This window comes from Perna viridis, chromosome 3 (assembly GCF_037379345.1).
Source record: "Perna viridis isolate PV_CMFRI_1.1 ecotype Kerala chromosome 3, ASM3737934v1, whole genome shotgun sequence".
Classification (NCBI taxonomy): domain Eukaryota; kingdom Metazoa; phylum Mollusca; class Bivalvia; order Mytilida; family Mytilidae; genus Perna; species Perna viridis.
Window position 1 is genome coordinate 52,212,039 of NC_142447.1, and position 27,276 is coordinate 52,239,314.

A 27,276-nucleotide genomic window follows, 5' to 3' on the forward strand; every position below is an offset into this window, starting at 1 on the left:
GACACAATGTGTCACAGAATTGACTTTTGTGACACAAAATTGAAAATTTGTAGTACGTTATAAATATTGTTAATCTTAACTCATTTTTGTTGACAAAAAAATTCACTTTTGTCTGTACAAAATTGAATTTTATACACAGGTACAGCGAAGAGTTGCCCCAAGTAACATAAAAATAAACTAAAGATGAAAACGAAACAAGACATACAGAGGCCAGACATTCGTGACTTGGGACAGGCGCAAAAATGCTGGCCACTGTGGAAAAAATATATCAATTAAACACATCTAACAATCGGTCCAAAAAGGTCTGGGTCCCTTTTTACAACGGGAATAAAGAAACTGAATATATTAAATTATACAAATGTAAAAACTAAGGACTACTAGCAGTTATGTTTGTATGTGGTGAGACTATAATAAAATATTGAATCTTGATCTGAATCTTAGAATATACTAGCACGTATAGTTATTTGCTTTCAGCTTTTGTGGTGCCGAGGTGGATAAGGGTAAAAATGCCAATATTGAAAAGATTCTCCGGGGAGTTTTAATCTGCATCTTGTAATGAAAAAAAATCATTGTATTTTCAAATTAATACAACCATTCTAGCAAAATCAACATAACACCCGTACACCTTTCATGTATAACAGATCATCAATAAACTTCTGTACAGTGACTTATGATTTTATTTATTATAAGCGTTTAGAAAATGAAATAATCTGAGTGATATACAAGTACAAAATGTCAGCATACTTTAGTACCCGTCATAAAAACAAAGTCGTTCTTCCAACCATTTCTAGATTCAAAAAAGCAAACCGATCATTAATATATAATAAACCTCCTTCTTATTTCACAGGTTGTAGATTGTATAAAATTCTACACACGAAACTTCGACATAGGTGTAGTGCCCTGAGTGGAGATCTATTCCGTGTTAATTTTGTGAATAGTCCGGGTTGTGTCTGCGGCTGGGTGGTTGAAGATGCCATACATTACCTTTTGGAATCCCTTTATATTTAAAGGCACGTGAAAAATTGAAAAATGATACTGCCTTTTTACCAGAACTAACAATCAAAACTTTGCCTTTTGGAAATGGCGCCTTATCCGATGATTTAAACTAGTAAGATATATTTAAATCAGTTCAATTATTCATCATACAACCAAAGCGTTTTGACATAGGACGATCACAGCAAGCAATTTTAACTTCATCCTGTTAATATTTCCCATATTTTCTCCTTTTTATACTCTTTTTTTTTAAGTTCAGATAACTATTGCCACAGACATTGAACTGACAAGTTCGTCCCATCTGATAACATATAATTATATAAAAATACATATATACTGTTCTTGATTCATTTTTTGTCACAATTAGTTGTTTACATTTTATATCATGTTTTGATGCTGACGTATGTTCATAAAATATTTGTAAATAATTACGTGGAAAGGACTTTTGTAAGTTGGTATAACTTATGTCCAATCCAATTGCCTGTAAATTTTAGCAATAAATATGTTTAAACTAAAGCCGTTCAACGCTCTCGACGAGGCGTTGAGTGGACAAAATGAGTTGAACTGAACTGAAACCGGACCGAACTGAAAGCGGGGTAAAATATTTTCTGACACCTCTTAATGTGTACATGTAAATATACATGTATGTTGCTACTACCGCTGACTCGGAAACACGAAGCAAAGGGAAGTGGCAATCATATACGGAGTAGAGGAGCATACTTATATTAATGCAAAATCATAAGTATGAAGAGATGATGTATTGATGGAGCCGGGGTGAAATCTATGAACACAGTCCAAATTTTAAAGTTTTGATAATTTTAATACTAGTAATTTGTAACGGTGAACATTCTGTAAAAAGTCTCGATGGCGTTCTAGATATTCCAAACGGTGTTTGTATAGATGTCCAGAATGAATGGAAGAATCCCAGCATACATCTATGACAGACATATTCAATTTTGTCCGCCAATGTTCAATCAACACGGCAATTAGTTCATGATCACACATTGGATCATCCTTACAATAATAGAAAATGTTAGGCACTCGGAATGGTCGTTCTTTGAATGCAGTCATACCATTCTCATAAAAATTAACAGTTTTTCTTTTGGTTATGATGAAATACAATGTCAGGAACTGTTGGATCAAAATACGAACAAGATAATTCTGGGTTAAACCGTAAGATACACCCGTCTTCATACGATCATAGGATCCATATGTTATACTATCGAACACATTCCCAACTAGCCGTAGGGTAAAGTTCCAGTACTTCTGAGGGTGTTTCATCACTTCCATGATGCATGATGTATAGTTAAAAGAGCCTATGGACATACTATGAACGAGAATGTAGCGATAATGAGACATTTCTGTACAGATGTAGTTTAATACTACAGTAGCTAAGTTTACCGACGTCGGAGGCCACGCAAAATGTTTCATGTTACCAGGAACATGGAGTATATCATATCCTAAAGAATGATATAGCTCAAAATAATTACACAAAGACTTCTCTGATGCCCCCAACCAACTGAAAAATATCACTAAAGTTGGTTGGTTGATATTGTTCCCTCTCCATGATCTGGATACCTCCCTCATCTCTAAACCCTCTGATGTGACTGTCTTCTTTAAAATATCCATGTTTTTATTTAAACCTGAAAAATTTCAAATAATTAAGTAACCGTACATGTGCGTGTACCAAGTTGTAAAATACCTTATTTTGTAATATGAATTCGCCCTTACCATACAATAAGAATATAGTTACTCTAGGTACAACATTTATTAAAAAAGTTTGGTTGGTTATATAGAAAACCCTCTTAAATACATGAGCAACCATCCATTATTCGGAATGTCAATATACTCGCCACTGTAGGATATAAATTGTAATTCAATTCAATTTATTATTAGCGGCTTTATCTTTTCAGTACATGTACAAATATAAATGTTAATAACAATATTATGAACGTTAGCAAAATTGACAAAGTTATAATTTTAATAAAATGCTTCACGGAGCACAGCTAAATGCACCCGTAGAAGTCGAACCCTGAACAGATGGGTTGTTTTTTTAATGACGTTTTGGCGACCAGGGCCATATCACGATAAGAGCATTTAACAACCTAAAAACATTAAAAACTGAACAGATGGGACAAATATGGACACAAAATTCAAGCTTGATTCAGTCCTTCATTTTGATTGTGATTAAATGTATGACACAAGATATTATTTTCACTTGAAAGGAAGCGATCAACTTTAATACTTGCAATAAGACTTTGAAAAGATAACATGAACAGACAAACAGATAGACAAAGTGCTTTCTACAGAATCTGTATGGTATGATAAAAAAATTAAAAGTCCAGATAAAAACAAAAACAGTGTTATGGTATTGTATCTTTTTAGGGTTAGGTTGTTACTGTGTACACTTAAGTTATTTCAGACTGGCATGTAATAATTCATTGTTTCTTTACTATTCATGTCATTGATAATGACTGTCAGTAAACGCCTTGATATAGACATTTATTTATTGTTGTATTTATTTTTTAAGTTTAATCAAATGTTTTAAACTCTATTTATACTCAAGATTCAAAACATACACACAAAACTATGTTCACAGATCACAAGGTAACATCACAACATACAAACAACTAAAAATCAAAATATACTACACTCACATGTACATGACATATCACCCAAAACACAAACAAAATATACACACAAACCATACATATATAAATATAAATATCACAAATAAAGTCTATGTGAATATAAATAATGATTATGGACCCTAAATATTTATGCATGTGTAAAAAAAAGAAGAAGTCAGACCATATAGGGCCTACCAAAATGTATGCACTTATAAGCAATTATACAAAGTACACCTCCAAGTGACAACCTATTTCAAACACAATAAAATGTTAACTAGTTGTCACTCTATTTAAACACGATAACACATGTAGTGTTTGTTTACATCTGTCGTGTATGTTATTCTATTTTTAAAATATGTACTTTTAGTTGACCTTGACCTTGTTTACCTATTCGGGACAAAAAAAATCAAGTATCAACAAAATTCTAGGTATTTGATGAATAAATCAAAAAGTCCAAAAATATTTTTTTTAAACAATCACAAGTGTCTAAACTATCATTGTTAAACACCAATGACCGGGAAGTAAAGCTGAATAATCAAAATATTATTTAAAAATAATATGCTTCTTATTCAAGCCTAAATTTGACCAAAATAAATTTTAGCCAAAATTTTCAAACTCGAAAATCAAGGATTTCTATGTCAATTTATAGAAATATTCCATGTAACCAGGTATTCTAGATTATAATAATGTATAATGGATACAATTAAGGATAAATCAACTTACTATTACAATAGAATAACACTAAATTTCACTAGTTAGGATCACACATCCATCGAAATTTCCTCGTAGTTGTCCAACGTCCTGAATATTGACCGGAAGTAACTAAATGACAGATCTGTTTCCGGAAACACCTGGTGCTCCGTACGGATAAAGTATGAGATCTCAAACGGCTTGGCACTAAAATCGGAATATTCCTGAGTCCTAGGCGTAGTAAAACATCCAAGCGGTGGGCGCCATTGTCACAACCTCTATTTCTAGGGGGTTGATAGAAGTAAACTCTAATCTCTAAGGTTCTATGCTTTATTGCCAAATAATGTTAGTGCCCTATAAAATACAGTTATATTCAATACACAGCACAACATAAATAATAGCATCTTGCACATAAAGATAACATAAAAATTAACCATGTGTGTGAATGTATATTTTAGTACATTTACATATCATAGGAAAAATGCAACATTTGAGTAAATTTAATTTACGGCTTCATCAATCTGCTTGTGAAGCATAAACCAACTAGCTAAATATGTAGTTTGACTCCATTTGACTCCATATTCAAATATAGCAAATTATAAGAAAATGGTAAATTATCTAATCAAACATATTAAAGAGCAAAACAACAGCATTATAGTATAAGCGATTTAGTGCATACAATAAGCGTAAAAAAAAACATAGCAACGCAAATACATAAGCAAAGCAAAAACTCAAGAATACAAAAAACTTAGCTTACCTCACATATCGTGCAAGAGGCACATTTGTAAATGGTCACAGGAATAGTAAGTCTCCAGTACTACTGTATTGTACCTGAAGTATCAAAGATCACTTATTGTATTTATAATTTAAAACAATTACTTTATGACCACAGTGTGTGATCGATTTAAAGACTTACACTTTTACTTTCGAGCGGTCCACTCGAACTGTTAAATGAATCAATCATTAATCGCTATTATTTAAGCATAGTAAAATAACATTACAGATTTGTGTGTTTAGGTAAATTATTATGAAAGTTACACAATCAATCAATCATTCATACCGGACTTTCATACGAGGTAAAAATGTTAATTTCAAGACCATTAACATGCACAATTAATCTAGGAATGTTAAAGAAACTAACCTTAGTAATAGTTAAGTTGAAATCAGATGCGTATATAAGTTGAGTTGATAAGAATATAGGTTGCTAGATTCGGATGAACATAAAAACCAACATGTCCGTTCAGATACTTAGGTAAGAGTGTTCAAATGAAAAAGGAATTAACCCGCGACAATTGCCAACCAATAGATGACGAGAAAAGAAGTGCGTACTAATCAAACATGAAAAAGAATATAGAAGATTACGACTAGATTGCAATACAATCACCAGTTTCCTAAAGCTCGTCTGTCAATCGGTCCAAGTCAAATAGTAAAACATAATACACATTCATACAAGTCAAATATTTTATTACACAATACATAAAATATTCATATAAATCAACATTGCAGACTATTACAAATTGTATTTATGGTATTATATGTTATTGTGGAAAATTGTTTAGGGCATAGTTTCCATTCCCTGCTTTAGTTCGACCCGATACCTATTTCTTGAGCCCTATTTCTTCATACGCTAGCGTTAAGGGATTTATTGTTACCCTTGTACAGTTACTTACCAAATGCGTTAAGGCCCTTTACCCCATTCATAGTAATAGTCATAATAGTGTAATCACATTCAGTGTCGTTTATCTAGGTACCAAAGTTCAAATTTTATCAGATTTAAATCAGTGGCGAGCTAAGGACACAATAACAATACAAACACGTATGATTCAATAACAATACCGAATTGACAAAAGAAAAAAAGAGTGAGCAACTGTGTTCATGAGTATATTTATAAGTTATGATAAATGATGCAGTAAGTAATATGATAGTTTGAATTCGCTATGGGGTAGAGGCATTAGAATTGCGTACTACAATAATCACGAAATAATTTTTCCCTATTAAATAAATCTCGCCGTGCCTTATGCAAACACACAAGTATATATCGATAGTTATCTGTTGCAAAAGTCATCAGGGGTAGATACTAAAAGAGTAATAACAATATTAAGTACATTAACCGAAATCAGTAATATTACAATATATCACCATGTGTGGTAGATATATACTCTGTATAAAAAACCCCTCGTGTCTCGAACGAGTAAACAAGTACATATAACCGTAGTTATTTTGTTGCAAAAGTCACCAAGGGTAGATACTTGTAGGTTTTTGGTTTATATAATAATAACATATCTAATACTGAATATATGCATGCACATGCATGTACCCCATCATAAACCCCTCGTGTTTTGTGCGAGCAAGCAAGAATAGATAGTTATTTAGCTGCATAAGTCACCAAGGGGAGATACTTAAAGGTTTAAGGGTCATATTGATAAAACAAAATAGCCATTAACTTTTAGTGCAATTCAAATTATATCCCATCAAGTGAATGCAATACCCAATCATGAATCAGTGTATTATCAAGAATGATCAAATAATGTGTAAACTTAAAGTAATTAACCATCATGTTGTCTCATGGTGGATTTTTGTGTTTTGTTATAAATGTACATAAACTAGTAAGAATATCTATATTTTCCAAGTTCACCCAAACTCATTTTTTGTTTACAGGTTAAATTTATGAAGTTTGGGCAGTTTATAATTATGCTTGTCTAAAGAGTGATTCTATCATTCACTTTTGAACAATTAAATAAAAAATGAGTTTCATCCTCTATTTCATTTCAAGCATAACCTATCTTGCCGGAGCTAGTGCCCTGATATCTTCCAGTCTCCACTCTATGTGTTTATGTGCAGATATTCTTAGTTTGATCAGGTTTTTCCTATGCTCAAAATTCTTTAGGGAAAGATATTTTTCCATCCCAAAGTTGTTTTTAAATTAATATATGTACAGAGTTTCCCATCTAGTTATTAAATGTATGGGAAATCTGATATAACAGCAAAACTTGTACCTCTTTTACCTGTCCATTTTCAACCAAGCTCAAGCTAGCGAACAATAGAAAGCGCGGGAAAACTCCAAAATCGAAAAACCATAGAACATAAACCATAACGAACTTTGCCGTTATATATTCTATATTATTTATGTATCATTGGATAATTTCGTAATAAAATTTTTGACACTATTGTGTTTATGCACGTACTTCTAATGCATTTCAAACTGCTTTATTGAAACTGCGATTGAAAACTGAAATAAAATTTTGAATGCCTACATAGACAAAATATATTAGTTTGCATACTGATATGATTAATTAACTAATTTTGGACTCTAATTAAGGGCCCGATTTGTAAATGTCTGGATCTGACATTGATAACTCTTCCAATTAAAATAGAATAGAAGTTTGCCACCGAATTTCCAAGGTGTGCATATGAACCGTTATTCCAAACTGGAAATTCAAAATTGGCAAAAAACGTCACGTGGGGGACCCTTCTTCAAGGTGTCAAAAAAAACTTCCTACGTCAAAGCTTTTACAGGCCATTTAAAGTTTATACTTTTTTACACTTTCACAAATCAGAACTTCAACATCAATTAGAGAGCTAAAACAAATCTCATTCAACTTTTATCCTTGCTTTACATTTCTGCTGAAAACACATATTAAAAGGGAACTATATTAGAGGTATAAGAGTCAAGACGAGACTATGTCAGCTCAGGGCAAATTTATAGCTATTCAAATAGTTATTCTCGCATACGAGACGGGATAAATAATTGAAAGCAAAACACGGGGAACCAGTCGCTTTACATCGGTAACAGTCAAGGAAATAACACTTGCTGACTTGGCAAGTCGCTTGATTGGCTGAAATGAAGATGAGAATCCGCACTCGGCACGGGATGGCGGCTCTTAAACTAGGTAAACCCGAACAATAGAAAAGATAAGAAGACAGAAAAAAAATGCTCTTAAGTGATGAATATTACTTAGAATAACTTAGATAAACATAACTATCTTGTGTGTGTTTAAAAATATATTCGGTCAAAAAATATAGAAACTGTTACGGAATTATGCGAAATCTACCGAAAATACAGACGTAGCGTACGGTGTTGGTGTCATTTTTGGTAACTAAATTAACAATGTCCAGCACTTAAAGTTCAATAAAATTCTGTTTTCACTAAAAACGTCCCAGGGGTCCGGCTGTCCGTTTTCTCATGGTTATACTTTTATCCAATCACGAGTGGTCTCCACAACACAAAATCGTCCACTATAATAAATATACATGGGGGTGCAAATTCCGCACGTAAATGCAAATACTTACGTTTGTTAATTTACATCACCCCTGGGCCAGATGTGAATAAATAAATGTAAATATGAACAAGGCCGTGAAATAAATTTAAGGCATGTGAATGCAAAAAGAATAAATACATACGGGTCTGATTTAACTTCATCGTACACTGAGACAAATATGGCTTGTAGTAAAGGTAAAGGAGTTCGTTGTCGTCTTTGAAAGGCAAGATTTCTGTCCATTGTGAGAATGTATCAACAGACGACTTAATATCGACTTTTTTTTAAATACACACTCTACATTCTTAGCCATTTTCCTTTTACACACTTGTGTAAATTTTCACATGTGCAATTACACACGTACGTGTATGTAAAATTTGTGCAAGTAAATGGAGCTTTAGACTATTTTGCCACTCACTACAGAATTGATAAAAAAATAAACAGCATAAGTCGGATTAGTTTTTGATAAAATTTCACATGAAATTGGTTAACTTTTTTCATATTTAGGGCATGCCTTAAAAAAAGTTTTCGACACACATGTCTGTCTGTAGCCAGAGTGAATTATGTGGTAAAATTGGGGCCAAATTTTCGAAAGGTAATGATGAACTTTAAGTTTTCATAGTTTTCCTTTCCTCTTTCGTCTATCCTTGACTTTACTATTTATGAACAGCTCGGCGAGTGTTTCAAGAAAAGCAGAGGACTCATTCCCTGGTCCATGTTCCCAGTTTTTAGTGGAGTCGGAGATGCTCATTTACTTTTGTTACTTTGTATATATTATTTTGGTTATTTTATGTTCTTCGTTGTGTGTGTGTTTTCCATGCCTGGTCTTTGTCCCTGGATTTCAGCTATAGAATCCTGGTTCCCTTGATTAGTCTTTAAAACACTTATCCAGATATCGAGATGAAGGAAAGGGAGGGTTCAGAGAAGAAAGGTTGGCTATGCTATTATTGGTAATATAGGAGTATATCATATCCTAAAGAATGATATAGCTCAAAATAATTACACAAAGACTTCTCTGATGCACCCAACCAACTGAAAAATATCACTAAAGTTGGTTGGTCGATATTGTTCCCTCTCCATGATCTGGATACATCCCTCACCTCTAAACCCTCTGATGTGACTGTCTTCTTTAAAATATCCATGTTTTTATTTAAACCTGAAAAATTTCAAATAATTAAGTAACCGTACATGTGCGTGTACCAAGTTGTAAAATACCTTATTTTGTAATATGAATTCGCCCTTACCATACAATAAGAATATAGTTACTCTAGGTACAACATTTATTAAAAAAGTTTGGTTGGTTATATAGAAAACCCTCTTAAATACATGAGCAACCATCCATTATTCGGAATGTCAATATACTCGCCACTGTAGGATATAAACTGTAATTCAATTCAATTTATTATTAGCTGCTTTATCTTTTCAGTACATGTACAAATATAAATGTTAATAACAATGTTATGAACGTTAGCAAAATTGACAAAGTTATAATTTTAATAAAATGCTTCACGGAGCACAGCTAAATGCACCCATAGAAGTCGAACCCTGAACAGATGGGTTGTTTTTTTAATGACGTTTTGGCGACCAGGGCCATATCACGATAAGAGCATTTAGCAACCTAAAAACATTAAAAACTGAACAGATGGGACAAATATGGACACAAAATTCAAGTTCAGTCCTTCATTTTGATTGTGATTAAATGTATGACACAAGATATTATTTTCACTTGAAAGGAAGCGATCAACTTTAATACTTGCAATAAGACTTTGAAAAGATAACATGAACAGACAAACAGATAGACAAATAGATAAAAAAATTAAAAGTCCAGATAAAAAAAAAACAGTGTTATGGTATTGTATCTTTTTAGGGTTAGGTTGTTACTGTGTACACTTAAGTTATTTCAGACTGGCATGTAATAATTCATTGTTTCTTTACTATTCATGTCATTGATAATGACTGTCAGTAAACGCCTTGATATAGACATTTATTTATTGTTGTATTTATTTTTTAAGTTTAATCAAATGTTTTAAACTCTATTTATACTCAAGATTCAAAACATACACACAAAACTATGTTCACAGATCACAAGGTAACATCACAACATACAAACAACTAAAAATCAAAATATACTACACTCACATGTACATGACATATCACCCAAAACACAAACAAAATATACACACAAACCATACATATATAAATATAAATATCACAAATAAAGTCTATGTGAATATAAATAATGATTATGGACCCTAAATATTTATGCATGTGTAAAAAAAAAAAGAAGTCAGACCATATAGGGCCTACCAAAATGTATGCACTTATAAGCAATTATACAAAGTACACCTCCAAGTGACAACCTATTTCAAACACAATAAAATGTTAACTAGTTGTCACTCTATTCTAAACACGATAACACATGTAGTGTTTGTTTACATCTGTCGTGTATGTTATTCTATTTTTAAAATATGTACTTTTAGTTGACCTTGACCTTGTTTACCTATTCGGGACAAAAAAAATCAAGTATCAACAAAATTCTAGGTATTTGATGAATAAATCAAAAAGTCCAAAAATATTTTTTTTAAACAATCACAAGTGTCTAAACTATCATTGTTAAACACCAATGACCGGGAAGTAAAGCTGAATAATCAAAATATTATTTAAAAATAATATGTTTCTTATTCAAGCCTAAATTTGACCAAAATAAATTTTAGCCAAAATTTTCAAACTCGAAAATCAAGGATTTCTATGTCAATTTATAAAAATATTCCATGTAACCAGGTATTCTAGATTATAATAATGTATAATGGATACAATTAAGGATAAATCAACTTACTATTACAATAGAATAACACTAAATTTCACTAGTTAGGATCACACATCCATCGAAATTTCCTCGTAGTTGTCCAACGTCCTGAATATTGACCGGAAGTAACTAAATGACAGATCTGTTTCCGGAAACACCTGGTGCTCCGTACGGATAAAGTATGAGATCTCAAACGGCTGGCACTAAAATCGGAATATTCCTGAGTCCTAGGCGTAGTAAAACATCCAAGCGGTGGGCGCCATTGTCACAACCTCTATTTCTAGGGGGTTGATAGAAGTAAACTCTAATCTCTAGGGTTCTATGCTTTATTGCCAAATAATGTTAATGCCCTATAAAATACAGTTATATTCAATACACAGCACAACATAAATAATAGCATCTTGCACATAAAGATAACATAAAAATTAACCATGTGTGTGAATGTATATTTTAGTACATTTATATATCATAGGAAAAATATAACATTTGAGTAAATTTAATTTACGGCTTCATCAATCTGCTTGTGAAGCATAAACCAACTAGCTAAATATGTAGTTTGACTCCATTTGACTCCATATTCAAATATAGCAAATTATAAGAAAATGGTAAATTATCTAATCAAACATATTAAAGAGCAAAACAACAGCATTATAGTATAAGCGATTTAGTGCATACAATAAGCGTAAAAAAACATGGCAAAGCAAATACATAAGCAAAGCAAAAACTCAAGAATACAAAACACTTAGCTTACCTCACATATCGTGCAAGAGGCACATTTGTAAATGGTCACAGGAATAGTAAGTCTCCAGTACTACTGTTTTGTACCTGAAGTATAAAAAATCACTTATTGTATTTATAATTTAAAACAATTACTTTATGACCACAGTGTGTGATCGATTTAAAGACTTACACTTTTACTTTCGAGCGGTCCACTCGAACTGTTAAATGAATCAATCATTAATCGCTATTATTTAAGCATAGTAAAATAACATTACAGATTTGTGTGTTTAGGTAAATTATTATGAAAGTTACACAATCAATCAATCATTCATACCGGACTTTCATACGAGGTAAAAATGTTAATTTCAAGACCATTAACATGCACAATTAATCTAGGAATGTTAAAGAAACTAACCTTAGTAATAGTTAAGTTGAAATCAGATGCGTATATAAGTTGAGTTGATAAGAATATAGGTTGCTAGATTCGGATGAACATAAAAACCAACATGTCCGTTCAGATACTTAGGTAAGAGTGTTCAAATGAAAAAGGAATTAACCCGCGACAATTGCCAACCAATAGATGACGAGAAAAGAAGTGCGTACTAATCAAGCATGAAAAAGAATATAGAAGATTACGACTAGATTGCAATACAATCACCAGTTTCCGAAAGCTCGTCTGTCAATCGGTCCAAGTCAAATAGTAAAACATAATACACATTCATGCAAGTCAAATATTTTATTACACAATACATAAAATATTCATATAAAACAACATTGCAGACTATTACAAATTGTATTTATGGTATTATATGTTATTGTGGAAAATTGTTTAGGGCATAGTTTCCATTCCCTGCTTTAGTTCGACCCGATACCTATTTCTTGAGCCCTATTTCTTCATACGCTAGCGTTAAGGGATTTATTGTTACCCTTGTACATTTACTTACTAAATGCGTTAAGGCCCTTTACCCCATTCGTAGTAATAGTCATAATAGTGTAATCACATTCAGTGTCGTTTATCTAGGTACCAAAGCTCAAATTTTATCAGATTTAAATCAGTGGCGAGCTAAGGACACAATAACAATACTAACACGCATGATTCAATAACAATACCGAATTGACAAAAGAAAAAAAGAGTAAGCAACTGTGTTCATGAGTATATTTATAAATTATGATAAATGATGCAGTAAGTAATATGATAGTTTGGATTCGCTATGGGGTATAGGCATTAGAATTGCGTACTACAATAATCACGAAATAATTTTTCCCTATTAAATAAATCTCGCCGTGCCTTATGCAAACACACAAGTATATATCGATAGTTATCTGTTGCAAAAGTCATCAGGGGTAGATACTAAAAGAATAATAACAATATTAAGTACATTAACCGAAATCAGTAATATTACAATAGATCACCATGTGTGGTAGGTATATACTCTGTATAAAAACCCCCTCGTGTCTCGAACAAGTAAACAAGTACATATAACCGTAGTTATTTTGTTGCAAAAGTCACCAAGGGTAGATACTTGTAGGTTTTTGGTTTATATAATAATAACATATCTAATACTGAATATATGCATGCACATGCATGTACCCCATCATAAACCCCTCGTGTCTTGTGCGAGCAAGCAAGAATAGATAGTTATTTAGCTGCATAAGTCACCAAGGGGAGATACTTAAAGGTTTAAGGGTCATATTGATAAAACAAAATAGCCATCAACTTTTAGTGCAATTCAAATTATATCCCATCAAGTGAATGCAATACCCAATCATGAATCAGTGTATTATCAAGAATGATCAAATAATGTGTAAACTTAAAGTAATTAACCATCATTTTGTCTCATGGTGGATTTTTGTGTTTTGTTATAAATGTACATAAACTAGTAAGAATATCTATATTTTCCAAGTTCACCCAAACTCATTTTCTGTTTACAGGTTAAATTTATGAAGTTTGGGCAGTTCATAATTATGCTTGTCTAAAGAGTGATTCTATCATCATTCACTTTTGAACAATTAAATAAAAAATGAGTTTCATCCTCTATTTCATTTCAAGCATAACCTATCTTGCCGGAGCTAGTGCCCAGTCTCCACTCTATGTTTATGTGCAGATATTCTCAGTTTGATCAGGTTTTTCCTATGCTCAAAATTCTTTAGGGAAAGATATTTTTCCATCCCAAAGTTGTTTTTAAATTAAAATATGTACATAGTTTCCCATCTAGTTATTAAATGTATGGGAAATCTGATATAACAGCTAAACTTGTACCTCTTTTACCTGTCCATTTTCAACCAAGCTCAAGCTAGCGAACAATAGAAAGCGCGGGAAAACTCCAAAATCGAAAAACCATAGAACATAACAAACCATAACGAACTTTGCCGTTATATATTTTATATTATTTATGTATCATTGGATAATTTCGTAATAAAATTTTTGACACTATTGTGTTTATGCACGTACTTCTAATGCATTTCAAACTGCTTTATTGAAACTGCGATTGAAAACTTTGAAATAAAATTTTGAATGCCTACATAGACAAAATATATTAGTTTGCATACTGATATGATTAATTAACTAATTTTGGACTCTAATTAAGGGCCCGATTTGTAAATGTCTGGATCTGACATTGATAACTCTTCCAATTAAAATAGAATAGAAGTTTGCCACCGAATTTCCAAGGTGTGCATATGAACCGTTCTCCCAAATTGGAAATTCAAAGTAGGCAGAAAACTCATGAGGGGGCCCTCTTCAAGGTGTCATAAAAAATTTCCTACGGCAAAGCTATTACAAACCATTAAGGGTTAGTCACCACACCGATTAATTCACCACCAAATTTCCAGGGTCTGCATATGAACCGTTATTCCAAACTGGAAATTCAAAATTGGCAAAAAACGTCACGTGGGGGACCCTTCTTCAAGGTGTCAAAAAAAACTTCCTACGTCAAATCTTTTACAGGCCATTTAAAGTTTATACTTTTTTACACTTTCACAAATCAGTACTTCAACATCAATTAGAGAGCTAAAACAAATCTTATTCAACTTTTATCCTTGCTTTACATTTCTGCTGAAAACACATATTAAAAGGGAACTATATTAGAGGTATAAGAGTCAAGACGAGACTATGTCATCTCAGGACAAATTTATAGCTATTCAAATAGTTATTCTCGCATACGAGACGGGATAAATAATTGAAAGCAAAACACGGGGAACCAGTCGCTTTACATCGGTAACAGTCAAGGAAATAACACTTGCTGACTTGGCAAGTCGCTTGATTGGCTGAAATGAAGATGAGAATCCGCACTCGGCACGGGATGGCGGCTCTTAAACTAGGTAAACCCGAACAATAGAAAAGAAAAGAAGACAGAAAAAAAATGTTCTTAAGTGATGAATATTACTTAAAATAACTTAGATAAACATAACTATCTTGTGTGTGTTTAAAAATATATTCGGTCAAAAAATATAGAAACTGTTACGGAATTATGCGAAATCTACCGAAAATACAGACGTAGCGTACGGTGTTGGTGTCATTTTTGGTAACTAAATTAACAATGTCCAGCACTTAAAGTTCAATAAAATTCTGTTTTCACTAAAAACGTCCCAGGGGTCCGGCTGTCCGTTTTCTCATGGTTATACTTTTATCCAATCACGAGTGGTCTTCACAACACAAAATCGTCCACTATAATAAATATACATCGGGGTGCAAATTCCGCACGTAAATGCAAATACGTACGTTTGTTAATTTACATCACCCCTGGGCCAGATGTGAATAAATAAATGTAAATATGAACAAGGCCGTGAAATAAATTTAAGGCATGTGAATGCAAAAAGAATAAATACATACGGGTCTGATTTAACTTCATCGTACACTGAGACAAATATGGCTTGTAGTAAAGGTAAAGGAGTTCGTTGTCGTCTTTGAAAGGCAAGATTTCTGTCCATTGTGAGAATGTATCAACAGACGACTTAATATTGACTTTTTTTAAATACACACTCTACATTCTTAACCATTTTCCTTTTACACACTTGTGTAAATTTTCACATGTGCAAGTAAATGGAGCTTTAGACTATTTTGCCACTCTCTACAGAATTGATAAAAAATAAACAGCATAAGTCGGATTAGTTTTTGATAAAATTTCACATGAAATTGGTTAACTTTTTTCATATTTAGGGCATGCCTTAAAAAAAGTTTTCGATACACATGTCTGTCTGTAGCCAGAGTGAATTATGTGGTAAAATTGGGGCCAAATTTTCGAAAGGTAATGATGAACTTTAAGTTTTCATAGTTTTCCTTTCCTCTTTCGTCTATCCTTGACTTTACTATTTATGAACAGCTCGGCGAGTGTTTCAAGAAAAGCAGAGGTCCATGTTCCCAGTTTTAAGTGGAGTCGGAGATGCTCATTTACTTTTGTTACTTTGTATATATTATTTTGGTTATTTTATGTTCTTCGTTGTGTGTGTGTTTTCCATGCCTGGTCTTTGTCCCTGGATTTCAGCTATAGAATCCTGGTTCCCTTGATTAGTCTTTAAAACACTTATCCAGATCTCGAGATGAAGGAAAGGGAGGGTTCAGAGAAGAAAGTTTGGCTATGCTATTATTGGTAATATCAACGAAATGTACACAGGCACCCGAGGACAGGATATACGCATGTCTGACTCGTTTTTGTCAAGGAATGCTATTTATAGCCTGAACTTGACTTAGAGACCGTCGGCAAGTGGGATTCAACCAGACGTGGATATTGTCACATGGAACTGCCTAAATATTCCGCGGTCTGCTCTCTTTACCCTCCCCCTTTTCCACCTTGCAAATTTACCTTAGTATATCGTTCCGCCGCCGATCAATATGTGATTCTTTATTTTTCGTAAGAGATGGAAGTATTATGACATCAAACCTTTTGTAATATTTGTTGAATTGCAATATTTCTATGATTATGTGCTTATCTTTAATTATTTGAATTTTGTCTTAGCGAGCAGGACTATTTGTTCTAATTGACCTGACGCAGATCAAACACTGTACCTCCAATAATCGAAAACAAAACTGATAAATCAAATCTTTGACAAAGGGTGGTTCTAGATCAGTTTCGAACTGGAACTGTGACACCTGTATTCAAGAATAAGGGGAAACCGTTACATGATCCTAATAGTTATCGTAAGATCACAGTAGCTAGTATTGCTGGTAAACTGGTGGAGAAACTACATCTCAATTTAGTAACAGATAAGATTGTCTTTGGACAATCTAAACTCCAACTTGGTTTCACAAATGGTGTATCACCATCTAGGTCGGCATTAATAGTAACCGAGCTCAGAGCAGAGGCAAGAGATAATCGATCTCCCATATTTTTTGGATTCCTAGATGCGGCCAAGGCCTTCGACAAAGTCTGGCATGGATCAATGCTAAGAAAGATTTTCCTCGCCGGAATTGATGAAAACGAATGGATTATGTTAAATGAATGGTATAAGAACTTGAGATCTCGAGTCAAATGGAAAAACAGTCTCTCGAAGGAATTCCAGGAGAATGTTGGTGTGAGACCATGTGGAGTCTGGTCCCCTTTTGCATATAAGCTGTTCATTAATCCACTCCTTAACTTGTTGGAATCATGTGGTATTGGTAGTTACATAGGACCAATCTATTGTCGAACCCCTACAGTGGCGGATGACATTACTTTAGTCTCATATTGTCCATATGAGTTGCAGACTATGCTATCAATACAGGAGACCTATGCAAAGCTAGAACAATACTCTATCAATTAAACTAAATCAACAGTGCTATGTATTTCCAATAGTGATACCAGTAATTATTCATTCAGGTTAAACGACTGTGAACTCCAAAAATCAGATATAGCTACACATCTTGGAATAACAAGGGACTCTAAATCAAAATATGGTACATCAAGTGTTTCTACAGAGAGAATCAGTATTGCTTGAAAAGCTGTCTATGCATTGATAGGCCTTCATGGTATTAATGGACTCAATCCCTTTGTATCCGTGCACCTGATAAGAACCTACATTGTGCCTAGAATAATCTATGGGCTGGATGTCACTCGTCTGAATACAAAAGATTTAAATAATCTTGACAGTTACTAAAAGAGACTACTTAAGCATATCCAGCATCTCCCAGATCGCTCTGCAGACTGTGCGTAATATCTACTACTTAGTGAATTACCATTAACTGCTGAACTGCATAAGAGAATCCTTACTACATATGGAAATATCTGCAGGGATTACAATTCAGTTGAAAATCAACTTGCCTGGAGGCAACTTTCTATTAAAGACAGTAAATCTCATAGTTGGTTTATTTTAGTTAGAGACATATTGGTGCAATACAGCCTCCCGTCAGCTTTTGGACTTCTTGAAATACCTATTGGCAAATTTACCTGGAAGCATATGGTTTACAGATCAGTTGATAGATACTGGAAACAAAACTGAAGGAAGAAGCAAAATTTAAATCATCGCTAAAATATCTCAATGCTGACAATCTGGCTGCTGGGAAAGTCCACAATATATGGTAATTGGCTGGAACTGCGCCTATGTTAGTTACTAAAGCACATGTCAAATGTAAGATATTACTTGGACTATATATTCTCCAGTCAAATCGCCATAAGTTCAAACAGTATGACGTAGAACCGACCTGCCCACTATGCAGGGACGGTACAGAAGATCGATTACATTTCATTGTGACCTGTACTGCACTACACTATGTCCGTCAACCCTTTATACAGTCTTTAAACTCAGTGCTTGAACTGGAACAACTTTTTGTGAATAATGACAGTGACTTACTCCAGCTTTTACTTGATACCACCTTATTCCTTATATCTCGAACAGTTGCCGTAACGAAATTGAAACTATCAGTACTGGACTCTGCTATGCCTTGCATATTGCACGCTCAAACCTGCTAGCTGCAGCAATAGCTTAGATATAACATAACTAACTGAATGATGCATAGTGATATTAATTATTAACAATTTATAATCAAATACACATACATATATATATATACTGACCCTGTAAAACAGGGAATATAGCTTGGGTGGTTGACTGAGTCTCACCAGGGACTAGAGTTACATTCTAGTGTATTGTACTTATATTATAAATTTTACCGAACCCAAACTATAGATAGGGATTTATGCAGATCCGTTGGATATAAGCACCGGACTGCAGTTTTTCAGGAAGTGGAGGAATATACGTAACAACAATATGGCGTCGGAGGGACAAGTGACTAATTTAAAAGTACTGACGCCATATTAATTATTACAGACTTTCGTTGGGTATCTAGAAAGTGCTGACATTGTAATAAAAAAACTTATTTGCAAGTGTGTTTAAATAACACAGTGAGCAATTATACCACCCAAAAACGTGTTTTATTGAGGTTTTCGGATTTTCAATCTGGTTTCGGTTAACACCAAGGTTTTTGGTTATTCGAGCAACCAGGTCAAACATTAGGAAGAAGATGTCGGAAGTTTTTAATGACGGATTTTTTCACCTGCAATGTACACTCTTTGAGTTGTTAGTATATTGTTAAAGTCTACCATTACAAGATGGGTCCTGTAGTTTGAAAATGTAAATTGTTTGTCAATCTTAACAAGAAGTTAAATAAAGACTACTATAGTATCATGACTGTAAAAATCTATTGTGAATGTCGGGAGCTTCTAACAACGGATTTTCGGAGCTGTTTTAATGTTTATGATTACAGTGAGGGTGCGGGGGTGGGAGTTGGCATCCCTCCTTTTTATGGGAAACTTATAATTTTCACGTGTAAAATTGACAAAAATGGCAAATAATATCGTAGCACCCCCTTTTTCTGAGGAACCCAAGCTGCCACCCCTCATTTTCAAAGTGTGTGGATCCGCCTCTGCCAGATGGGTCCTGAAGGTTTGAGAAAGTGTTCTAGCGTTTGTAAATTACAGGTATTTTTGTGAACAATTTTGATAAAAAATATTTTTACAGAAAGAGTTTTCAAGTTGTTTTATATTTTATACACATTGTACTGTTAAATACATGTAAATCCTATATATATATATATATCATGTGTATTTGATTTGATCCCAGGAATTTAAAATGCAAACAATGTGTACATGTACATGAATAAACATACAATGTACATGTAGCAAACAATATGCAGTATTTAAACTAGAAAATAAACATTTGAATCATGGAATTGTTAAATTAATATGATTTCGAAAGCAGAAACATAAACAATGCCTGTCTCAAAGGTAAGAATGAACGGCAATGTAATTACAATTAGATCTTAATTGCTCCCCTTTTTGCAATGTCACATGAAGTCATGCGACAAAGGAAAAAGGCGGAGCAATTAAAATCTAATCTGAATAAGATTGTGATGAAATGTAGCCATGTGGCATATTTATCACATTCAGTAGTTGATCTTGATCTATCAAAAAGAGGGATATCTAGTAAAAATTAGGTATTTATATGTAGCCAAACAAACTTCTAGAGCATAAAGAGTCCCCGCTTATGACATTACTGCAGAAAATTTTCCTAAATATGTTAAAAACAAATTGATTACATTTTTATTGTATAAGAAATTGCCCCATTCTCAAATTTTCAATCATTATCATTGTGACTGACCTGTGATTTAAATACCCTATATCACACCCCTAGACTTATATTGCATACCCTAAATCACAAGCCTAGACCTATTTCGCATACCCCTAGACCTATATTGCACACAGTACAAATATACATGTATATCACACCCCTAGACCTATATGACATACTGTATATCACACCCTTAGACCTACATGTATATCACATACCCTATATCACACCACTGAACTATATCACACCCATAGACCTACATGTATATCACATACCCTATATCACACCGCTGGACTATATCGCACCCTTAGTCATACATAATATGCACATCATATACTGCATATCACTCCCCTAGACCTACATATATATATATATATATATATATATATATATGGCATACCCTATATCACACCCCTAGACCTATATGGCATACCATATACCACATCCTTAGACCTATATTGCATACCATATATCACACCCCTAGACCTATATTGCATACCATATATCACACCCCTAGACCTATACTACATACCTTATATCACACCCTACACAGAACACACTTGTACATGTATAATTAAAATATATGTTTTGATGAACATGACATGCCAAAATCTGTATCTGATGGGGTATCAATCCTCGACTTATATCACCCCACGACCAAATAGCCCTAAGTGGGTTGACATAGGAGTCTTATGTAGATACCGCATGTGATACAGATTTTGGCATGTAATATTCAGTATGGAATGTACATGTGTATTATATCCATATACATGTAAGTCATAATTGATTATCAATATGTTTCTTTTTAGTGCATTGTCAAGGTATACATTTAGAATGCAGATCTTAAAGTTAGATACAGGATTTTCATGACACATGAAGGTCACAGTCAATTAGGTCCATGAAAGTGGATTGAAAATATGATGGATATCAAGGCACCCAAAAGTAGACCTTTCCTAAGAGCTGATTTTCAGGGACATTCATATATGTACAATGTATTAGGTAAGTGAAGGTACACATAAGTTTGTTCACATATACATGTACTTCCATTGTACACAATGATTTAAAATTTTCAGAACTGGTGATAGGTCTACTGTAAACATTGCTAGTGTAGAACAGTTGTCATATGTCTTAGCAAAATTTGCAGTTTACATTTGTATGTCTGTGAACAGGAAATTTATACTGAAAATTTCAAAAATACATGTGCGTGTACTCTAACTATGGTTACTGGCATATGCAGTACAGTATTAATTTAAGAATTCATACATGAAATTATGATATTTGTAATATAATGATACATGTATCAAATTTGTTATTTACTTTACAGTGTGACATTAATTGCTCATAAACAAATCAACATACTGGGATAGATCCAGATATTTTGAAATGGGGGGTCAAGACATCATTATAAATCATCAGGTAACTAGAAACCATACATGGGAGAAGCCCTAAAGCAATATCATTAGTAAACTTTCCAGTTTTTGTATTAAGAAGTTTTGTCTATTACATGAAATGTCTTTAATTTATTGTTTTAAACTCACCACTTCAAACCACTTTAATGATCTTCCTGGTTATGAGGGGATGTTGTTTTAACAATGACCACCTGTCAGTCAGATGAAAAGTAACCTATTCTACTCTTACTTATGTTGCCTGTTATTAACAGTTATTGAATTAAAGATGTGCTCATGAAGTACACTTTACTACATTTTTGTAAAGTTTGTTATGTTTTATTTAAGATAAATTTGAATTATTTTAGAGAAGAAGTGTTTATTTTTTCTTAATTAAGACAGCTGATAGAGATATTTTAAGAATAACATTTCAGAACACTAAAATATAATATATATTATTTGTATTAACTTTTTATAATGTAGGACAGAAATTATAATGCTACATAAATACTGTTTGCAAAATTTTAATCAACCAGTACTGACTAGGTGGCTTAAAAACCAGTAAAAACCTGGGACAATGATAACCACCTAACCTCTATTGTTGCCTGATTTTGCACACAATTATATGTACATGTAAGAATATTTCTCATCAAGAGGTTTCTGTACTTCCATATGATGTGGCTAAAATACATGTATATTTTGAATGTAGGACGTAAAGTCACAGGACAAAAAGTCACGCACAAAAAGCCACAGGATAAAAAGTCACAGTGGAAATTGAGGACAAAAAGTCACAGGACAAAAAGTCACAAATCATAAAATGTTGATAATTTTTAAGGCAAATATGAAATAGAAATATCTTTTTTTAATTTTTGGGGGGATTAATTTTTAGTTTTGTATTTTTTTTTCAATTATGGTAAAATAATAAGAGTTTTGCTAAAGTTTACAGGCAAATATTTAATTTTTATGAAAAAGGTATTAAGATTGTTTTGAAGTATTATTTTTTTTCTTTTATCAGTGGGATAATTTAGGGCTTCTCTAGAAAGGAAAACAATACAGAGGAGACAGCTAACTTTCATTTTTTCCAAAAATATATCTGTCCATGGTAGGGCTTTTATGAGTAAATGTCTGGTTTTCTGCAAAATTGGCATAAAAAGGACAGGCTTTGTTGCCTCATCATTCAGTTCCAAATGGAGATCCTAAAGAGCAACAAAGGCGGTTCAAAGCTTTGCTTTGAAGGTTACACCTACACAAGACATGCTTTACGCAAGACCAAGCAGTGGTGGAAGTGCACCTTAAAGTCCAGTCAGGGGTGCAGAGGCAGCCTGTCCACAGACCTACACAATGAGAATCCAGTACCAAGTCAACCACATAACCATGCACCACAAGAAGAGTCAGCAAATCTCATAAGATGTCGCAACAACATGAACCACAAAGCAGAGTCCACTTTCAACAAGCCCAGCCAGATCTTCACAGAATGTGTATCAACTACATCCAATGCAGTAAAAGCCATGCTTCCTACAGAAGACAACGTTAAAGATCCATCAGACGTCGCAGACCTCAACTTCCTGTTCCAGCATCTCTACAAGAGCTTACAGTGCCACCTGAGTTATCAGTTACAGTAGATGACGACCCGCAGACTTTTCTCCTCCACGACAATGGTCCAGAAGCCAGAACCAGAATTATTGCCTTTGCAACAGATGACAACCTTAGACATCTAGCAGCAGCAGACACACTATACATGGGTGGTACCTTCGACACAGCACCACAGTTTTTTAAGCAGATCTTCACCATTAGAATACCATTCGGCAACACCTTCATCACCGTCGTCTACAGCCTACTACAGAAGAAGTCACGCCAAGCATATGCAGAACTCTTCCTAGCAATCATCGACAAGTGCAACAACATGGGTCTACAAATCAACATCACCAAAGTGGTAACCGACTTTGAAGATGGTCTACTCAGAGCAACTTCAGCAGTATTCGGTCGTCAAGTTGAGCACCAAGGCTGTTTCTACCACCTGACACAGGCAACCTAGCGTAAGATACAGAAATTCAGACTAACTACCCACTACATGAGTGATCCAGTGTTCCGCCACTTCTGCAACACCTTAGATGCCTTAGCCTTCCTTCCAATAGAAGACTTACCAGAGGGTATTGCCTACATCCGACGCCTCACACCAGAAGAGCCACCAGAGACAGCAGACTTAGTCGACTACTTTGACGCAACCTACGCTAGTGGTACCTACCGTCCAGTACAGCAACTAAACGCAGACCAACAACCTCAGCTGATGATGCGCCGTATACCGCCTATGTTCCAGCCTGCTGTTTGGAGTGTCCACAAAGCCACTATGGAATGCAACCCAAGAACAAACAACGTCTGCGAAGGTTGGAATAACAAGTTCTACACACTGGTTGGTACGTCTCATCCTAGTATTTGGACCGTTCTCAAGTGGTTTCAGTGTGAACAGTCTACTGTAACAACGATCGTTCTCCAAGACGCAATCGGTACACAGCCAGCAAAGAGAGTTCCGCAGAAGATAGTTCATCTCCAGAAACGACTCCAGAATCTGTGCCAAGACCGTGTATCAGGCAGAAAGACAGTTCCAGAATTCCTGAATGGTGTCGCCTTCAACATTTGCCTGGGTAGACGTACTACAGCTGCAGGTGCAGAGTTAGACGTTTCTAACTAAATAGACTTTCAACAGTGTTTGCTAAAACAGTGACAATAGTGAAAATGAACTCATGTGTTTAAACAAAATGCTCAAAGTGATATTGTGTGTTTAAAGAAAACCTTGCAAAACTTTTTATTTATTTACTTTCTGTGCTTATATTCTTGTTCGATTATTGTTTTGTATAAAATGTCTATGGTGCTATATAAAGTATTGTGACTTTTTGTCCTACTAAAATTGTGACTTTTTGTCCTACCGAAATTGTGACTTTTTGTCCTGTGACTTTTTGTCCTGTGACTTTCCGTCCGTTTACCTATATTTTCATGCATTTACATATTGTAACATTTTGCAATTATCAAAGGCACTGTTATCACCTTCTCCTTGATTTCTTTTCAGTGGTAATCCCTTTTAAAGTTTCACTAGATGTAGTGAGAATAAAGCAAAAGCAAAATGAACTATTTTTGTGCTGGGACATTATTTAGACATGAAACAAAGTTCATGATTCTCTAGTGCTGATACATGTCAACATCTCTTAATAAAAACTACAAATATGAAGTCTGATTTCGTACACTTATTTGTTGGCAAAACATAAGAGTTACTTGTATTTTAATATAATACATATCGGTGAACCAATCATGCAGAAAAAAAATGAAAGAAATGCACATATAGTTAAAAAGGCAGACAGGTATAATCTATAAAACACTCTGCTTAAGCGCGATAATGATTCATCATAAAAAGTGGTACTCATGGGGTATGGGTTCACTAGTAAACTTTTTGTTTTGGAAAGTAGAAAAGATATAGTTATACTCAAAGTGCATTTGTTATAAAGGAAGACAAAATATTTCCTGTATTCACTACAATCTTTATCCTTGACTTCCGATCTTGATTGGAATCTTAAATTGTTAAAATATGAGAGGTAAAACCTAAGTTTTTTTTAGTTTAAAGATTTTTAAACTGCATAGTAGTTTGGATAACAAGAGTTTGTATCCTTGTTTGAATTGAAAAATTCCTAGAGAAAGGTAATTATTTATTGTAAAAAAGTGTATAGTTTTGACATTTTCAACTCAGGGCCTAATCTAGACAACAGTGACAAGGACAAGCTTTAGTAAATTCTGTTTGAAAACTATTGACATATTTGTTCATTTAATCTATTACAAATCACTGTCAAAGACTGCACAAACAAGGAGAAGTTTTTTTTGCTCATTTCTCCCTTTAGATTAGGTCCTTGGTCAACCTAGCTCCCCTAGTCCACAGGATTCATTTCTACTTCATGCATCTCCAACCCGAAATTTCAAACTGAGGATTTTTTCTTACTTTGAAAATCCATAAAATATTAATAGTCTTTAATTCACAGTAGAGATCGAATTTTTGAAGAAATGCTGGTTTAGGTGTAAAGTGTGAAGAAATTTGAGGACATACACATACACAGCCAGAAATACCAAAATCAATAGAAGAAAAGAAGATCCATAAATGCATTAATACACACGCAGTATTGATATGCATTTCATTTAAACAGATGGTTCTCTTAAAAATGACTAAGTTTTTATCGTTTTTTTTTAGCTTGCAATTTGGTTACATGAATATTTATGAGGTCTTCCTTGACTCAGTGCCTCAGCACTTTGATAAAATAATTTTTAGCATATTGTTACATACCTTTGTTTTTCTCTATGATACTAGTATTATATAATAGAGAAAGTTATTTAAATACGGGTCAGACATATGTAATAAGGCTTTTATGGGTTCAATAAATAAAAACGGCGAATTCTGTTTTTAAAAAAGTTTCTAAAAAACATATCCTGTCCTTAAGTGACTGGAAATGAACAAATAATTTCAAACAAAAAGGGACCCGTGCAGGTCCGGGTGTCAAAAGAATACGCCTGTAGCAGCGCGAAGCTTGTCGTAAAAGGTGACTAAAAAGTGCTCAGAACCTTACCCGGGGGCTAGGGCGCTCTGCCCACAGTGCAACTGGGTTGTGTGCCCTAGGTGGTGGAATGGGGTACCTCTGGTGTGTTACATGCTGGGGTTGTCAGGGTATAATACGGAAAACCTGACCGCAAACCATAGTGGTGCACCGTGTTGGGAAAGATGCCACGTTTTTCGCACTGTAAAAAAACCCTACTGTGCCTGTGGTATTCTCCCGGAGTAGGAACTATAGGGCTCCGCTACAGGAAGATAAATTGCCCGACCCTACCCACCTCTCCCTATTTCCAGTGGCCATCAAAATTTGTCGACCCCATTATCCTTGTGTCCCATCCCATTTTTCATTTCATCTTCATTTCATGTTCATTTTATCATCCACTTCATGTTCATCGCCTGAATATAGCTGAAATATTGCCGCTTGGGCGTTAAACCCCAACAAACAAACAGACAAATCAAACAAAAAGGGGGGTTCTAACCGCCGGAAACACAAATTACACATAAATCAGCCAATGAATTTTCAGTATTCGTTACTGAGGATTAATTAAGATGCCAGGTGCGTATACAACATTATTACTTACGGTCTAGCACTATACTTACTGTCTTGCTTTTGTCATAGTTTTTGACCTTTGATTTGTTTGTCGCTAATGCACAAGGCAGATTGTGTCGC

The 27,276-nt window shown here is 34.0% G+C and overlaps 1 protein-coding gene across 8 annotated transcripts; it reads right to left on the reverse strand.

Annotated features, from left to right (window-relative positions):
* Nucleotides 1-1,792: 1,792 nt before the first annotated feature.
* Nucleotides 1,793-27,276, reverse strand: LOC148622841 (uncharacterized). Of its 8 annotated transcripts, none has more exons than XM_088573094.1 (7): nucleotides 27,207-27,276; nucleotides 12,127-12,200; nucleotides 11,406-11,725; nucleotides 9,670-9,725; nucleotides 5,071-5,144; nucleotides 4,347-4,667; nucleotides 1,793-2,636 (listed from the first exon to the last, which is right to left on the reverse strand). In XM_088573094.1, exon 7 carries the CDS (start codon nucleotides 2,620-2,622, stop codon nucleotides 1,795-1,797), a length of 828 nt encoding a protein of 275 aa, XP_088429220.1. In that variant the 5' UTR covers nucleotides 2,623-2,636; nucleotides 4,347-4,667; nucleotides 5,071-5,144; nucleotides 9,670-9,725; nucleotides 11,406-11,725; nucleotides 12,127-12,200; nucleotides 27,207-27,276; the 3' UTR covers nucleotides 1,793-1,794. The 8 variants fall into 8 exon arrangements, with proteins under 8 accessions (XP_088429220.1, XP_088429217.1, XP_088429221.1 ...); XM_088573091.1 differs by having other exon boundaries at nucleotides 9,573-9,725; XM_088573095.1 differs by lacking the exon at nucleotides 9,670-9,725.

Coding starts and splice junctions, on each gene's coding strand:
- LOC148622841 (XM_088573095.1), bottom strand. CDS start 2,622: ATGGATATTTTAAAGAAGACAGTCACATCAGAGGGTTTAGAGATGAGG.